An 18725-nucleotide genomic window follows, 5' to 3' on the forward strand; every position below is an offset into this window, starting at 1 on the left:
GGATGTAAGTTGTCTCACGTACTCTTCCAGGTGCAATCAGCCCCTCTGTCAAAATCCCATTCGTGTCAGCCTTCCCCACTGCTGACTCGTTTGTCTGCTCTTTGGAACTAGAGGCATTTGAACTTTTTTTTTTTTTAACCTAATTCCCTCATAATAAGTAAAGTCTCTGGAATTTTTCATGTTATATTTTGTCAATGTCCTCCAGCCAAACACCACCAGAAACAAACCTGTAGTCAAATAGAGCTGGGCACAGTGACTGGTTACAACACGGGTGACACATCTCCCGGGGTGTTTGGAACGTGCTAGAAAGCACCAGTGTGGGCTTTGAGCCTCAGGTGGTGGTCATAGGGAGGGCTCAAAGTGGGGCTTGCTCTGGACTGGACGTGGTCCGGAAGCAGGGCAATTCCCTGAGTGTGTGCTGAGTTCTGACGTCAGTACAGACTTGTTTTCTTCTTGTCTATTTTCCATCAGAGTTACGGAGAGAAGCTTCGTGGTCAGCAGGAGGTCCCCAAGGCCGACTGGCTGCGCCAAGCCATGCCTGGCTGCTGGGAGCTACTTGTCTCTATTTCAGGCATTATAAAAGTCATGATTTTACTTTTCTAAAACCATCCTTCAACAACACAATACCGTCCACCTCCAAGTTACTGCTGACAGTTCAGAGAATCTTCAGACCCTGGGCACACACTTCTGTGCTTCAATTCTTTACAGCCAGTTTTTATGATCCCACCATCCCAAAAACAGTGAAAATTTTTAAAAACATCCTTTCCATAGTTACCTCTCTCCTTTTTATCGCTTCCCTTAGTAACGTTGCTACATCGTTCCCCACGCAGTCAGTCGCCTTAAAACCCTTCGTCCAGGTGATCAAGATTCCCTGAAAGAGGTAAGGTACCAGGAGAGTCCTGTGTAATTAGCCCTTCTGGGCAGAATGTAAAGTTTCCCTCCCTCCCTCCTGAGTAAACATCTGCTGAGAATCTGCAATGAGACTATGTTAGAGCATCTCAGGCACAAAGGAGTAACATACAAGGGGTCCTCTGCACCAGCCTGCCCCCTCCTCACCATCCCCAACACCCACCACAGTCTGGTGGATAATTCGCATTTCACAGATGAAGAAACTGAGGCTTCGGAGGATAATGGTGCAGCCCCTGGTAAAACCAACTAGTTCCCCTAAGGAATAGTCTGCCAATAGCATAAATGGAGAAATGCAAATTTTTAGTAACGCCTGATACTGCCTAAAGTAAACTTTTGGTTTGAATGAAGTTATACATTGGCTGGGTGTGTACTCACTACAATGAATACAGGTGACAGTACAAGCGAACCCCTTAAAAAAATGCAGACCTTTAAAAACTACAGAGCACAAATGTATTTGGATCTAACTGCTGAGGTATAAAAGAGCTTAAGAGGACAACACCCCAAGCCAGCACAGTGACTTGATTAACTGGCTTCCAGAAGCAGGTGACCCTACCTAGCCTCCTAGGTGCTTCCTGCCAATCATTTGCCTTAAATCCTGGCCCAAGGCTCTTTGTGATCGGATGCTACTCCAGGGCTCCTCCCTGGCCACACCCCCACTGGTGACACAAGGAAGCACTTGTGGCTACTCTAGCATGACAGGCTTCGTCCTGCCTCTGTGACTCTGCACAATCAGTTCCCTCTGCCCAGCATAACCCCACCAACCTGCCACCCTCAGCCCTGAGCCCTCAGCCCAATGCTGAGCTGCGCACATAAGACTGGGATCCTCCATTAGACTGTTGGCCCCTGTGAGGCGGGGAACTGTCACCTTCAGCTCTGTACACAGCACTCAGTATTCTGCAGGTGCTCAAGCCCTGGCCCTGGAGACCCTGTTTCATTCCATTTATTGAGCATTTATTAAGTAAGTATGGGGTACCAAAAAAAAAAAAAAAAGTAAGTATGGGGTAGGGTGGGGTGGGAGGAGGGTGGACACAGGCCCTAGCTCAAGGAGCACCGGACACAACAGAAAAGAGACAATCACTAAAAACATGGGAAAAGTGCTGCAATTAACACTCGAAGGAAGAGGGAACATGGGGAGAGGCTGAGATATTTTCACCTAACAGGACCAGGAGGCTTCCCAGAGGAGGTGGGTACTCCAAATGATAACAAATAGAGAAGGCTCTTAAGAGCCTAAAATAAAGCCTGGGTCAACCCACTGTGACATGTGAGCCACTCCCAACACTGAGTGGTCAGGTGAGGCTGAAGGAGACCCCAGGAGTCCACGCTGCCCCGTGCCTAGGGGAAAGAGTCTTACCGCGTCCAAGCTTGTCTGCTTGCAGGGGAATGAGAACGTAAAGCCCAGAGGCATTTTGGGTCCTTTGATCCCCATGTAGTCCAGGAAGTCAGAGATGCAGGAGACGATGTGGTCAAACAGCTTTAGGAGAAAAGAAGCGATTACCGTGCTCTCTGGTTTCATGATTTCAGCTCACATGTACAAGTGCACAACTACATACACACATGCACAGAACAAGTACCCCTCCAGGAACTTTGCAGCCCCCCCAAGCATCATAAGCCCAGCTTTGCGGAAGGTGCCTGATGCTTTGAGGCCATGAGGACACAGCTGCATAGCTGGGTGCACCACGTGGCAGGTTTGGGGGGACCCAATGCCACTGGACAGGTGACACACATGCGCCATCATGGTATAAAAGCAAAACTGTCTCACCTCTTCCCCAGTGCCCTGCATGATTTCAATGGGAATGGCATAGATCTTGTTGTGCATTTCCACCGTTCTCTTTTTCCCACTGCGGATTTTCACCAGTAGGACACGGAAATTTGTTCCTCCAAGATCAAGGGCCAAGAAGTCACCGTGCTCTATCACAGTCAAGAACAGAAAGATCATCAAAAATAGCAAAGTGCCTCTCGGTAGCCAGTAACCCCAAGACTCGAGCCCCTATATTAAATAGAGGGGAGAAGCTTTGGCTTCTGCTCCCTCCAGCACACGGCTCCAGCTCAGGGAGGGTGGGCAACTCACTCACTGACCACCATGATCTTTGAACCACGCTAGCAGGACAAAAAACCCATGGACGAACCACCTCACAATAAGCCAACAAACAAAATTCTCCAGGGTTACTAAAAAGCAGGGCAACAGTGACCCGATTTTAGGGAAGCTCACACCAAAATTAGTAATTGATGTCAATGTGTAGACTGTTTGTAAAACTGTGCACATTTTCTTCCTTCTACTTTTCCTTTGCAAAGTGACTTTGCAGTTCTTCCCCTCAAAAGATGGAGTCTGTTTCTCCTCCCCTTGGCTCTGGCCCAGCCTTATGACTCGCTTTGGCCGACAGAGTGTGGCAAAAGCAAAGCTAAGCCAGTCCCCAGCACAGGTCTCCAAGAGGCTCTGAAATCCTTCCTCTTTTTTACAGACCCTGCTGCTACCACTTGAACAAGCCCGGTGGCCTGCTAGAGGGTGAGACATGTGGCCAGGCACTCCTGTACCCTTGCTGAGTGCCAACTGCTAGATGTGTGAGTGAGGCCTCTAAGCAGTCCAGTGACTGCAGACTCATGAATGTGTCCAGCAGAGACCAGCTGCGCCTGGCCCAGAGGAGCAATAAGAAGTGGCTGCTATTTTAAGCCACTAGGTTTGAGGGTGGTTTATAATGCGATGATACATCACAATAATAAGTAACTCACACATAGGACATAATTTATATCACAAAGATAATTTCAAGGACTCACCCAAGAACCCCTCAGAGTTTCCATAGCACTCAGCAAGGTCAGCCTTAGGGGCTGCATTCTTTTTTTTTTTTAAGAGTTTATTTATTTATTCATGAGAGACAGAGAGAGAGAGAGAGAGAGAGAGAGAGAGAGAGAGAGAGAGGCAGAGACACAGGCAGAGGGAGAAGCAGGTTCCTCGCAGGGAGCCTGAAGTGGGATTCGATCCCAGGACTCCGGGATCACACCCTAAGCCAAAGGCAGACACTCAACTGCTGAGCCACCCAGGCGTCCCAGGGGCTGGACTCTGTTCTCCAATCTGCCTGGAGCCCCAGGCCTCCTTGTCTACCTCCCGCACAACCTGTTAGGACTTAGGAAGGGTGCACTGGGTTATCTATCCTTCTGCTGGTTCATCTGCTTGTAAGAGACCCTACTTTAATCCCAGTACTGTAGGACTGGCCCAGTCATTCTTTTAAGAATACTTTCTGATTCTGAGCAGGACTGTGGTTTTAGTGATGGTGCTTGCCTGGGGGGCTTGACCTAGGGAAAGAAAGTCATGTGTCCAGAGTCAACAGGTGTGGCAAGTAATTGGTAAAAATGGAAAACCCAGGTTGTGAGTGGGTTTCTAGTTCTTGCCAAAATAAACGCATCCACTGGAGATGTGACTTTCCTGCAGCCCCACTCGGTCACCAGTGGGGAGATGCCAGAGAGGTGCACTGGCCCCCAGCAGAGGCCCTCACCGGTCCCGTCTGGAGTGCTCCGGACAAAGGAGGGCAGCATCTTCACCACGGCCTTTTCGTGCGTCTGCTTCCTCAGGCCCATATCCATCTCGGTCCGCATTCTCTTCTTCACCTCCAGCAGCATATCCTTGGTGAGGCGGAAGTGGGCCAGGGTCTCCTCTATCTGCCGGTGCTGCTCGGCCAGGCGGTAGGCCACCGCAGTGACCATGGCGGCCCCCTTGCCGCTGCCGCTCTCAGAGAGGAGGAAGCGCACATCGGAGTCGGGGACCAAGCGCCTGAGAGTCTTGTGGAAACGCCGGGCATACCTGCGAGGGGAGCATGCCACAATAGTTAGAGGAGCCATCTGTCAGGGACCTCAGTTCCCCTTCCTTTTCCCCACACCTAAATTCCATGTTCTGTACTTGATTTTCTCATGACACAGGGCACACGCATGTGCTGTAGAAAAGCTGGCAAATGCAGAGACGTTAAAAAAAAAAATGAAATAGCCCATAGTCACACATGACAAAAAGGAATCGCCTTGTTTCATGAGTGTCAAATACAGAAAATTCAAAAAAAAAAAAAAAACACAGAAAATTCAGGGCTCGACACAGTAACTTCTTGCAAGATACATCCACAAAAGCAAAAGAAACAAAAGCAAAAATGAACTATTGGGACTTCATCAAGATAAGAAGCCTTTGCACAGCAAAGGATACAGTCAACAGAACTAAAAGACAACCTACAGAATGGGAGAAGATATTTGCAAATAACATATCAGATAAAGGGCTAGTTTCCAAAATCTATAAAGAACTTATTAAACTCAACACCAAAGAAACAAACAATCTAATCATGAAATGGGCAAAGGACATGAAGAGAAATCTCCCAGAGGAAGACATAGACATGGCCAACATGCACATGAGAAAATGCTCTGCATCACTTGCCATCAGGGAAATACAAATCGAAACCACAATGAGATACCACCTCACACCAGTGAGAATGGGGAAAATTAACAAGGCAGGAAACAACAAATGTTGGAAAGGATGTGGAGAAAGGGGAACCCTCTTGCACTGTTGGTGGGAATGTGAACTGGTGCAGCCACTCTGGAAAACTGTGTGGAGGCTCCTCAAAGAGTTAAAAATAGACCTTCCCTACGACCCAGCAATTGCACTGTTAGGGATTTACCCCAAAGATTCAGATGGAATGAAACGCCGGGACACCTGCACCCCGATGTTTCTAGCAGCAATGTCCACAGTAGCCAAACTGTGGAAGGAGCCTCGGTGTCCATCGAAAGATGAATGGATAAAGAAGATGTGGTTTATGTATACAATGGAATATTACTCAGCCATTAGAAACGACAAATACCCACCATTTGCTTCAACTTGGATGGACCTGGAGGGTATTATGCTGAGTGAAGTAAGTCAATCGGAGAAGGACAAACAGTGTATGTTCTCATTCATTTGGGGAATATGAATAATAGTGAAAGGGAATATAAGGGAAGGGAGAAGAAATGTGTGGGAAATATCAGAAAGGGACACAGAACATAAAGACTCCTAACTCTGGGAAACGAACTAGGGGTGGTGGAAGGGGAGGAGGGCAGGGGGTGGGGATGAATGGGTGACGGGCACTGAGGGGGACACTTGATGGGATGAGCACTGGGTGTTATTCTGTATGTTGGTAAATTGAACACCAATAAAAATTAATTTATTAAAAAAAAAAAAAAGAAAATTCAGGGCTCGAAAGGGCTTCTGTCCTCCACCATGACAAGGAGATAACAGCAGTCATCCAGAACCCTGTGGTTGGAAGTCAGAAAGCTCGGGAGACAAGGGCAAGCTCTGCTACTTCCACATCAGGTGACCTTGGGCCTGTCACTTGACCCCGAAGTCCATGAGGATTGACGGTATCTGGCAGATAGGGGTGTGGGAGCAACCAAATGAGGTCATCAATTGCTTGGATTGGCTACTGGGGTTGAGGACAGGCGCCATAAATAATCACTCTTGGTTTTTTTGTTTTTTTTTTTTTTCACTTGCCTTTCCCTCTGCCCCCAAGGGTCTGGACATCCTTTATGGGCTAGAAGAGGGCTTTAGGACTCACTGAGAACACTGAACCTCCTCAAAGTTTACGGTCTGTCATAAGTATGAAAGGTTGCCTGCCAAAGGAAACAGGGAAACCAAAGCCCCAAAATATTAACAGTGATCAATGCCAGGGGATAGAATTAAAAAATAACTTCTATTCTCTTTGTAAGTTTTCGAACTATCTAAAGTTTCTATACCAAATACATGTTACTTCTGAAATAAAACACATTTGATCAAAGTTACTTATTTTTTTTGGCATGTGATAATCATAGATGAAGAGCTCTGGTGGTGGCTAGTGGCGATGGTTGCAAAACTGTGTGAATATACTTAGAACCATACACTCAGAAATGGTCAGGATAGTAAATTCTATAGTGTGTATTTTACTGCAATTAAAAAAAATTTTTTTAATGTCACGTTGCAAATTCCTTTCTTATCCAAACATCTGCCAAGAAACCGTCCACCCCCCCAAAAAGATAGCTAGTTTCATTATGAAAAATTTTACACTTTAAAAATACAAAGAAATAAAATTATGAACCTAACAGATAAGAACGTGTAACGAGCTTACACCCTATCCTCTCAGTAACAGGATGATTTCCATGTAAGTCAACATTCGTTTAACTGTTACTAGAACTGGGTGTGAAGGTACCACAGGGCCACTTCACATGTACTTCGTAGATACAATGGCCAAATATCTGAGGTCCTGTGCAAAAAATCATGTCATAGGCAGCTATTGTTAAAAGTTAGTATATAAAGATTCAGATTTTCATCTTTAGCCTTTTAAAAATGTACCCACCATATTCTTGGTACCACAAATGGCTTTTGCAACTAAGCTGTTCAATACACAAGAAGGCAGCATGGTAATGAGCCCCTCATCACCAGTAGGGACCACTTACAATTGGTACCTCCTTCTGGCTCACGGATACAAAGCGTCAACAAGTCGCCCGTTTAAAAAAGGCATGTCTGAGGGTTGAGGGGCCTTTTACAGAAGCTTCTAAAATAAGAATGTGGGCATTGTACCTATGACCCAAGCCGTAGTGAGAATGAAGGTCACTGATGAAATAGGAATAAGTGAGAGAATTTAAGATACAGACACATCCCATCCAGTGTTCCTGGCAGCTACAGAGGTCTCTAATAAAACTTATGAAATAAGGAAAAGTGACAGTACAGAAGCAACACCAGCAGAACTGGCTGAGGGCCAGATACTTCTCAAGTGGGCAATTCTGACCTCTCTGCCCAGAACCTTGTATTGTCTTGTATGCCAAAGACGTTCACTGGGTGCAAAAGTCTGACCTTTGGAGAAGGTCCCAAACCCAGATGGGCACTGAGTGCCAATGATAGCAAAGGGCAGACTCACTGTGGGTGCGTCTTGTAAAGAGACCCGTCGACACCAACCGTGGTCCGCAGCCTGGGTGTGCCCTTGTTATCTCGAAGGCGGTTCAAGATGGCGCCCAGCGTTGCAGCCACCAGGTTCGCGGAGCGAAATGAGACAATGGTACATACGTGCTGGACTGAAATACAGTCGTCATCAGATGGCTCCACTCCCAGGCGGGTCAGGATTTCTTTGGCATTGTGGAGGCCTTCCTTATTCCTGTGAGGTTAGAGGCCAATAATTGTGAGTTAAGGATCACATTGGGCTATGCAAAGCATTGAGTTCTGAAAGTCCTGGAAAGGTGAACTCCATCATTCACCATGTGTGTATGGTATGGGATTAAGACAAGAAGTGTGTTCTGAGAACACAAGAAGGAGTCTCCTCCATAAGAAATCCCAGGTAATAAGAGAAAAAAAATGGTACTGGGCTGGGTTATGACACGTCAGGAACATGGAGACAAGTGGAGGAGAGACTTAGCTGCCTCAACCCCAGAGCTCAGTGCTCTGGTGACCCAGGCAAATCCCCTGCTCCTGAGGTCTGTGAGTTGCCCTGAGATGCTTATATACCCTTTCCTTGAGGTTTTCCAGTCAGATTTTAATTTTATGCATACCTGTTTTATGTATCTTCTGTTAGATTCATTCTGAGGTATTATGATTTTGTTACCATTATAGACGGTATGGTATTGATGGTATATATTCATATATATATACACATACACACACACACACACATCTATATCTATAGATATTCTTTTTTTTTTTTTCACTTTCCTGTAACATAGTAACGTGAGATGTTAACACTGGGGAAAACTGAGTCAGCAACACATGGGAACACTCTGTACCATCTTTGTAATTTTTCTGTAAGTCTAATAAAAGTATTCTAAAATAAAAGGCTTATTTAAAAAATATTTTATTTTTTATTTTAATTATTTTATTTACATATTTTAATTATCTTATTTTATTTTAATTATTGCCAATATATAGAAATACAGTTGGCTTTGGTATCTTATCTCCAGACAACTCCCTAACCTCTTGTTATTCTAGTCACTTGTCTAGATATTTTTGGTGTCCCATACAGACAATTAACATCTGCAAATAATGATAATTTTACTTCCTCTTTTTTTATTCTTATGTCTTTAATTTCTTTTTTTCTTTTTTCTTCACTATTTTTAAAATTTTTTTTGTCTTTTCAAACACTGCCTAAGACTTAAGACCATGCTAAATAGAAATAGGTGATACTGTCTTACTGCTGATTTTAAAGAGAATGCTATGAATGTCTGTCCTGGTAGGATGCTCAGGTTTGGTTGAGACGGCCTTTATGACAATGTACGTGCTTTCTTGAGCTAGTTCACCTGGGCTTTTGTTTCTTGGTAACCAAAGAGCTGACACCAGAAGCAGGCCAAAAGAAAGTCAGGCGTTTCCTGACTCTGTCAATGACTTTGAAGACACGCCATGAGCCTTGTGTCCCCTCCCCTCCCAGAAACTAGCCGGGAGGCTTGAGAAGAGAGATGGCCAGAAACTCAGTGTTGCGGCACCCTGTCCCAATAGCTGCTGAAGGAGAGTGATCCTAGGGTAGATGCCCAGGACAGGGATGTGACTGAAGAGTAAGTCTTACATAAACCCCTTCCAATTTCCACAGCCTCCTTCTCTAACTGCAGCCAGGAGGTGTGCATCTTCTGCCAGGAACCAGAGCTAGGAAGCCACTGGCTCGACACAAGTCTCCACACAGCAGGGCAGTGGGAAGGACGGCTCCGTGCAGAGGTGAAAGGACATCTCCAGCATCAAGCTAGCCCTGTCTTTCAGCAGGTGGCCTCTCACAGGGCTACATGTCTCTGAACCAGAAACAGAGCCTGGTGGCACACAGAGGCCAGCCACAAGACAGGAGTCCTTCAGACTACTCAAACTGCCATGGGATCAAGTTTGCCTTCTTCCCTTTAGGGGTGTTGGCCCACAAGTAACAGCTGAGGCAAAGAAGTTTGGGCTTCTCGGGGAGGCTGAAAGGTAGCAGTTGCTGGCTGCATTCTATCCTCCAGTGCCCATCTACCCTGTCTCAGCTGTTAACCAATGTTTCTCAGACTTGTGCCAGGGAACACATCTGGCTGTTAACAGGTTAGAGAATGGGGAGAGGGCATTTCAGGCACAAAAAGAAGTTTGGGAAATTGGGGTGCCTGGGTGGCTCAGTCAGTTAAGTGTCCAACTCTTGATTTCTGCTCAGGGCTGTGAGTTCAAGCCTTGAGTCAGGCTCCACATTGGGCATGGAGCCTGCTTGTGATTCTCTGCCTCATCCCCCCAACCCCCAGCGCACACACGTACTGCCTTTGTGTGCTCTCTCAAAGAAAAAAAAAAAGAGAGAGAGAGAAAAGTTTGGCAAATTATAAGTTAACCAAAGTAAACTGGGTTTTCTTTAATAAGCTAATGAATACTATAAATCTCTAAATGGAGGCTAAATATGCAATATTTCCCAATCCTATTAGCCACAGAACCCTTTCTTCAGGGAACACCTAGTTATCTTGAGGTCACCAGGGTTCCCTGGAACACGGTCTGGAGAAGGTGTCCCCAGGGACTTCCAAGGCCAGGCACAGGCTCAGTGAGCTCCTCGTTCACCACTAGAAACATCTGCTCCCTGGACTCTGATCTCCCCTGCATGTGTGGGCGACAGGGGTAGGGGGTGGTATGAAGGAAGAGAGAAAGCCCTAGGGGCTAGCACCTACTTCTCAATGGCTGACACATCACTGGTCTTCAACTTTCCCCTGGTGAGCAGCTCCGGTGTGATCCGCCCTTCAAATAACAGGCTCTCCTTGGCCATCTTGACCAGGATCAGTCGAACCAGCTCCCCTAGGTACATGCCACTGACCATCTTCTCAAAGCTGCAGGAGCAAAGCACATGGCACTTGTCAGGTCCTTCCTACATGTGTACCCCTGGGAAAGCTCGTGAGGGACACAACAGACAGGTAGACACAAGAGAGAAGCACCGCCTCATCTGCCCAAGCTTATGGTTTCACCGGCAGGCCAAACCACACCCCTGTGTCGCTAAATGTTGACGAGACAGCAGTGGCGGGGGGCGGGGGCTCCTCCGGACCCCACATCCAACACCAGGGTAGAGAAAGGATGGAAGCACCATGGGGCACAGGGCAGGCAGGGAAGGCTGCCTGGAGGTGAGTCTGGGGATGACGAGGAGGTTCCCCAGACAAAAATGCACAATATGATCATTTCTTTTCTGTTTTTTTTTTTTAGATTTTTAAAAATGTATTTATTCATGAGAGACACACAGAGAGAGGCAGAGACATAGGCAGAGGGAGAAGCAGAATCTCTGTGGGAAGCCTGATGTGGGACTCGATCCTGGGACCCCATGATTACACCTGAGCCGAAGGCAGACGCTCAACCACTGAACCACCCAGGCATCCCGAATATCATCATTTCTTACAAGACGTTACACTGTGCTTTTTAAAGGGCTCTCATGGCCATCACTCCAGCAAGGAGGTCCCTGAGCCCTGTGAGAGGAGGTGGCTAGGGTGCATTCTCTCCATTTCCCAGCTCAGAAAGGGTAAATGCCTTCCAGGTAGGAAGGCTGAGTAGATGAGGGACTGAAATACAGCTATTCCCCATGGGACCCCTGTCACTATCCACCTTCCTGGCATCTGTGTTCTCTTTTTCTGGCCAAAAGGAGCAACAATTTACTTGGGGGAACCCACTCCTCCCCTACTGATCTCACCCTAAACCCCAGGGGAGGGCTCTGATTAACTTATCCTCTGGCCCCAGCCACATGTAGCCACAGGCCAATCACAGTGAATCCTCTCTTGCTTCCCTGGGAGGTGTGGGCTCTGGGCCACATAGGAGCCAGATACAGGCCCCATATCCTGCTGAGCAGGGGCCAGGAGGAAGCACCAAGCAGGACACGTCGAAGTGGCAGGCAGGTCCACATCCAGGTGCCCTGCCTCTCCTCTGAGGGAGCCCAGCTGGCACATCCAGAGCTAGCTGTGACACAGCAAAACAATCTGTTCCATTCAGAGCCATGCCCAGGAGCCAGGGATGCTGCTGGGACCTGAGCACCTGGCCCTCCCTGCCTCCTGGACTCCCTCCCCCCACATGGGCACAGAGGAAGACGGTTCTCATTGTTACCGCTCCTGACAGGACCAGACAGGACTGCCCCAGCCACAGCCATGTAGAGGATCCCTGGCAGGAGAGGGCCTGTCTGAGTCCCAGTCATTCAGTCACCACCCCAACACCTGTGGGAATAGCCTCTGCCCAGCCCTGAGCCGGAATCTCAAAGCAGTAGGAGCCAGATGGCCTGGGTTCAATCCTGGCTCTGCTGCTTACCATGCTACTTCCTGGTTTCCTCACCTGGATAACGGGGTAGATGGCAGGGCCTCTGGTAAGGTTACTGTACAGAGGATATACAGGCCACCATGGGTGAAGTGCTTCGGTGTCTGCTAGCCGTTAAGTATATGGCCCTTGCTATGCATCTCACACTTTACTAAGCACTTCACTTGTACTAACTTACATTCATTCTCATTATAACCCTATGAGGTAGACAGTATCATTATCCCCATTTCACAGGTGAGAAAACTGAGGCTCAGAGAGGTTCTATAACTTGCCCATGGTCACACAGCTAATAGGTAGCAAATCCACATTTTGAACCCACATAAGCACCAGAGGCTATGTATGCTGTAAGCACTGTGCTGTTCTCTCTCATGGGTAGTTGTCATTAAACGTGACCTACAGCTATCATGCTAGTGGCCACCTAGCCCCATCCCCGACCCTGTCCCTGGCTACCTTCATCAGCTCACTTCCTCCTTAGGCGGCCTGCCCCCACTGGGCAGTGTAACAGAAAAGGTTCTTCCTCTTAGGATGAGCTAAAATCAACCTCCTGGCACCCTCTACCCACTGCTTCTCACTTTTCCCTCTGGAGACACTCAGAATGATCTCCCTTTTCTACAAGGACGTCTTTTACATACACAGATCCTGACATCCCCTTTCCCTAGGGCCCCTGTCAGAGCAGCAGGATGAGGAAAAAGCATCTCTGATGCGTCTCGCTGAGCTCAAGCCAAAGGCTCTCGGACACAGCAGGGCTCCTTCTCCACCAACATGCTTCCCTCTGCTCAAGTGAACCAAGCAAGTGGTGATCTGCCTGTCAGCAGTCAGATGCCTCCAACCATAGACTAGCCGGCAACACCGTGGTGCTGCAGCCTTCCTGCCTGCTGGTAGGCACGGGCAGAGCTGAGACCCATAGGGCCTGGGGACAGACTGGGAAGGGTGGGGTGGGGGTCATGTTCAGACAGGGGAGCAAGGACCTGCATGCCAATCGGGAGTTCCCTTGGCAGCCAGGGTGTGCTCCAAAGGGCAGCCCAGGGCGTACTCCAAAGGGCAGCCCAGGGCCAGATTGCCGGGAGAGTTCTGAGGCCACGCAAACCAGGATTAGCAGTGTGGAGAGGTTCTGTACCGTGGGAAGAGCAACGGTAAGAACAGGTATTTGGGGGCTGACTTCAACTACCGTGCAGGCCAAAGAATTCTCCAGGTCAAACCGTCCTGCTGTCATAATCACTGCCGCTTTAGTTTTGTGGGGCAAGTGTCTCCTTGCATTTTGAAGGATGTGATAAGGAATCACACGGGGCAATGGGATTCAAAATTCTAGACATGACACAGAAAAAAGAAGATCAAGAAGTCCAAGGAGCAGGATGGGAGGAGAAAGAGAATGAAAAATGAAAGAAGGCTGGGCCAAAATCTATAGCAGGAGACAGGTATGTGGCCAGAATTTCAAAGTCCTAGAGTAGAAGGATAGTAGAGAGGATGTTGAATACCTGATCCCTTTTAGAGAGAGAACTTCTAACTCTGGGGCAAGGTTGGGGTTGCTGAATACTCAGAGCTGTCCCCTGCTGTCCTGAAAGCAGCAACCACCAATGAAGAAGGCAGGAACCACCGAGCTAGCATGCTCATACCCTTCCTGGCAACTGCATATAGTCAGAACTTGGTGAATGTAAACTTCAGACAAAATGAATGAGTGGGTGTGTAGTGGTCTAGAGCCCTTTTGGGTACCAAGGACATTTGCACAAATCCCATACACAGTAATCACCTGGGGAGCTCTTAGGCTCCTGAGGACAGGTCCCAGCCCAGGCCAACTGAGTCAGAATTGGGAAGGACGTGGGTAGGGTGAGGGATGCCTCAGCAGCAGTCTGTTTAGGCCTTTATGTAATTCTGATATGCAATCAGGGATGTAAAACCAATCCTCCAGACAATTCTTGATAAATGTCCATAAATGATCAGAGATGACTCTTAGACATTCTAGAAGCTTACTCTAAAAACTCAAACTTTCAAATAGGGCAGAAAAACCTAAACCTAAACCAGATCAAAGCTCAACAAAGAGTCTTGGGTCAGCTTGTCCTATCCGAGTGCCTTAATTTCCCCACCAGTCAAATGGAGCTCACATCCCCACACCACAAACAAGGACAAAATGGCTTTGAAGAATTTGTCACTGCACAGAAGACATAGGGAATCCCCAAAAACTTCAGCAAGGAGCCTAGGAGAATAGCAAAAATCCACTTTGGCAAAAAAAAAAAAACTCTGGCCAATAGCCAATTTCTAGGCATGTGTGATGCAACCCAAGGATTTGTCAGATCTTCAGCATTGTTCTTAACAAGACCTGACCTCTGGTAATCAGTACACAGGGAAACATACTGGAGAAGATGGACTTCACCCCACCCCTCACTCTTTCACCCATTCACCTATTTATTTACCCACCCATTTCCCAGCCATCCAGTCACCTCCCATTATCTACCAGTCATCCATCCATTCATCCCCCCATCCTTCATCTAGCCATCACCATCCATCTATCCACCTCCTCATCCCCATTCACTATCCATCCATCCATCCATCCATTCAGATCTATCCATGCATCCATCCAGCCACCATTCCAGAAATATTTATTGCAAAGCAATGGCAAGCCTAATTCACAGTTCAGCCTGGGAATACAGTTTGACCCCTTAAAAAATTCAGAAATACTTCAAAATGGATGGCAGAAAAATCTAGGTTTTCACCCAAGCCACAGCAGATACTCACACTGGGGCTAAGGATAGGATACAGACAAGTGCCTGGGTCACATCTGCTCAGTTATCCCAGGTAACTGCCCTGCTCTGGGGGAGGGGCACCTCCTGATTAAGTGATTGACAGTAATTCCAGGGACACCATCTTTTTTTTTTTTTTTTTCCAGGTACATCATCTCTTATCTGAAACCTCTAGGACCACAAATGCTTGGGAATGTGGAAATGTGAGGATTTTAGGGGTGCAATATGATGAATATGCACATTTTATAGAATATCCCCAGAGGTACCCGAGACAGTAATTGTAATTACCAAGCACATCCACAGCTCTCCAGTGAACCATATAAGTAGGTACAGTGAATAGTTTCATGTCAGAAGGGATTAGGTAAATGGATTGGGGGGAGAAAAAAAAAAACCTTTGGCTGTCAGAGCTTTGGAACTGGCACCCTTATCACAAGTCAATACCCCAGTCTCAGGAAGCAAAATGGATGTTCAACTCTGGCATTCTCTTAATGAAAAACCCAGTTATCCATCACCACCATTCCCAGTGGAGGGAGGCTGGCCATTGATGCGATTCCATTAACTTGGGTGGGAAACCCAATCATCCAGCCTGGGGTATGGACATCTGTGGGTGATGGGTTTCAAAACGACAAACGAACTCCCTTTTTTCTCTGGCACAAAATAAGGACTAGTAAGCCAACAGGGTCAATGGACATCTCTCACACACTGACAGCATCCAACCCCAGGAAAAGGCTGTTGGGATGGTGATCAGAAGGAGCTAGCAGCACGCTGGCATCACAGAGAAATAGGAGCACACACTTCAGGAACTAAGTCACTCAAATCAAGAGATGCCCACACTGCCCTGAATAATGTCACTCATACCTCTGGACCCAGGAGCTCTCCACGGCCAAAAATAACCTGCCCAACAAGTCTGATGCTCTTTATCAACTCTGATCCATCCACCTATACACGGCATGGAAGAAGGGTCTCCATTCCCTGGCCTCCAAAGGACTCAAATGGTTTGCCCCCGCTCCTCTGTATGATGGGCATGTACCTATGGGACTCAGCTCCCCAGCTAGCTCTCAAGGGCTGGACAGGAAGGGGCTAGTCTGTGTCCTCGGAGCCTAGCACAGAGCCCTAAGGACACTCACTCTACCTGCTTAGGAGATGCCTTGTTTACTGCGTGGCCTCACTCGTCCTGAGTGGCAACACCAGTGACTACAGCGTGCACAAGTGTTTTTAAGCCTTAGCTGTATATTAATGCTTCTGTGCTCTTCATCTTCAAAATTTTTCACAAGGACACAATTATAGAGTAATTCGACAAGAAAATCATTTAAAGCATGCTTTTAAAGCTGTAGATGCAGGGCGCCTGGGTGGTTCGGTCAGTTAAGTGTCTGCGTTCAGCTCAGGTCAGGCTCCCTGCTCAGTGGGGAGTCTGCTTCTCCCTCTCCCTCTGCTGCTCCCCCTGCTTGTGCATGTATACTTGCTCTCTCTAGCTCTCTCTTTCTGTGTCAAATAAATAAATAAATAATATTTTTTTAAAAAATTTAAAGCTGCAGACACCATGGCTGGGTATCTATCCAAAGGAGGGACGGATCACGCAAATCTGATGGGTTTCTCACTTTGTGGTCACTTGCCTTTCTGCCCCTTTCATCTGAACCCTACAGCTTTCACTTATATCCCCAAAGTCAGGCCCATGAACCAGTCAGAAAAGGTGGGACTCACAGCTGCTTCCCAGGGTTGAGAGAGCCCCGGTCTATCTCCCGGTCGAACTCGGTGCGGATGTCTTCCAGGGACCCGTCGTCCCCGAAGGCCCCCCACTCCGTGTTGATGCACATCCTCCCCTCATCGCCTTCCACCAGGTCAATGTGCCTCAGTTCCTCCATGTAGCATGCATTAGTGCCAGTGCCTTGGAGAGAGAAACCAGATCAGAAGCCATGACCACACAAAACCCTGAGAGGAGGCTGCCCATGCTTTCTGGAAACACTGGCTGAGGGGCAGACATGAGGAATGAGTGACATTACCAATGATGAGGCCGACCTCACACTGCTGGTCATCATAGCCACAGGTCATCATGGTCCCCACAGTGTCGTTCACCACAGCCACTATGTTGGCGTCATAGTCCTGGGGACACGGAAGGGGGTGTCACCGTCCACTCTCACATGAGAGCACAGGTCACCCGCCTGTGAGAGAGCACAGCCAGCATGGCTCCAGTGGGCTGTACTGCTCTCATCACTGCTGGCACTCACATCCGCCCGATTAGGGCGCGGTGATGACATTATGGAAACTGCACGGTCACCTTCATTACCTGGCTTAAGATGCTTTTCAGAGTGGATTTCCCACCCAGAGCCACGGCCCTCTGGAAAGCACGCACTCCATCCCTGTGCTCCAGCCGTGCGGGCTGCGCCTATCAGAAGGAGGTGGCCCCTGCCCAAGGGCTCGGCCCATGGAGGGAGCACCTCACACAGCCCTGCTTCGAACCACCCTGACCTCCTGGTCTGTGAACCCTCTCTGTTCATCTGTCCAGGTCTTCCAGACATCCCACGTGACGGCCCAGGCCATGCAGCACTGTCCCCAGGAAGGGCCCCATCTGTTTCAGACCCCAGCCTTCTCCCCACAACCTCCACCTCCATGTGGCCCAGACAGGCAGCCCCTAGAGAGGGAAGTTACCCCGCGCTTCTTGATGGCTTTGTTAAGCAGCTTCACCACATCCATCCCCTCCACTCCACTTGCTTTAAATTTCTTTGTCCAGGTGATCAGGATGCCCTGTAAAGGAGAGCAGATGGGGGATGGACGAGCACTGTAGGAGCCCCAGGTCACTGGGTGGGCGGTGGGGGGGGGGGCTCCTCAAGGGTCAGGGACAATGTGGAGGCCCAGAGAGGACAAGAAGCTTGCTCCAGATTGCACCAGGTAACCACAGACCCTGTCCCATCTCCTACTCATCCATCTGTATGAGGGGCCTTCTCTGGGGGCTGCCATGGAAAAAAACCCCACAGCTCACACCAGAATACAGCAAGTGTCTGGCCAGGAGAGGAGTGTCACACGGCACGGAAATCTAACTGGATGTCAACTGTACTTTTCTCTTAAAAAGAGACAAAGAGAAATCTCATCATTACCTGATCACCCCTCCCCACTGGCAATCTAGATCCCAGCTTCCACGGCCCCAGGGAAAGGAAATCAGAGTCAAATGGGGAAGAGAAGCAAAATACCAATGGAATTCTTGGCTACTGAACTTAAAGCCAGGTCCTAGAGACTTAAGGATAATACCGACTAAATATGATTTATGCCTCTTCCCCAAATTTGGAGTTTAAACCCCATCTATAAGCAGCAACTCCACTATTTATACAATATGACCCATTTCTGTTTCTTTATTAGAAAAGAAACATCAAAAATGATAGGCAGCCAGTGGTCACTCACTGGGGAATGGGGAAGGGTAGGAATTTTACTTTTTTGCTTTACATCTTTGTGTTATTTGTATAAACAGCTTTACATATTGCTTTTTTTTTTTAAGATACTAAAAAAAATAGTTGTTATACTTAACTGTTTCTGTCTGAATGGAGAAAGTTGCCACACATGCAGCAGGGTGGGACAAGCTGATGCTTGGGCCCCATGGGCCTCTGGGGAAGCCACAGGGATGGGGCGTTTGCCCATATGTGGCTGCCCCAGCTCCTGGTGAAAGCCACCTGGCCCATTAGATGCACAGCAGGGTGAGTGCTTGTACTAAGCCAAGCATTCCAGAAACTCCTGGACACTGTTTTCTTCCCGTCAACCCTAACCCCCCAAAAGCCTCCGAGAGTATGCTGTAGAAATAATGTTGGGGTGGAAATCAGGAGACCAGTCCTGTCCTCATACCTCTGCCCATTTCATTGTGGGAAGCT

The 18725-nt window shown here is 48.0% G+C and overlaps 1 protein-coding gene across 3 annotated transcripts in view; it reads right to left on the reverse strand.

Annotated features, from left to right (window-relative positions):
- Positions 1-18725, reverse strand: part of HK1 (hexokinase 1) — a 69687-nt gene that overhangs the window by 12563 nt on the left and 38399 nt on the right. For all 3 annotated transcript variants that reach the window (XM_055325228.1, XM_055325229.1, XM_055325231.1), the window contains exons 5-13: positions 17518-17613; positions 16872-16971; positions 16573-16756; positions 10525-10680; positions 7800-8033; positions 4398-4702; positions 2669-2817; positions 2261-2380; positions 776-871 (exon numbers count right to left, since the gene is read on the reverse strand). In XM_055325228.1, coding sequence (XP_055181203.1) covers positions 776-871; positions 2261-2380; positions 2669-2817; positions 4398-4702; positions 7800-8033; positions 10525-10680; positions 16573-16756; positions 16872-16971; positions 17518-17613 — 1440 coding nt within the window. The remainder of the gene's footprint in view (positions 1-775; positions 872-2260; positions 2381-2668; positions 2818-4397; positions 4703-7799; positions 8034-10524; positions 10681-16572; positions 16757-16871; positions 16972-17517; positions 17614-18725) is intronic.

This window comes from Nyctereutes procyonoides, unplaced genomic scaffold (assembly GCF_905146905.1).
Source record: "Nyctereutes procyonoides isolate TBG_1078 unplaced genomic scaffold, NYPRO_anot_genome, whole genome shotgun sequence".
Lineage (NCBI taxonomy): Eukaryota > Metazoa > Chordata > Mammalia > Carnivora > Canidae > Nyctereutes > Nyctereutes procyonoides.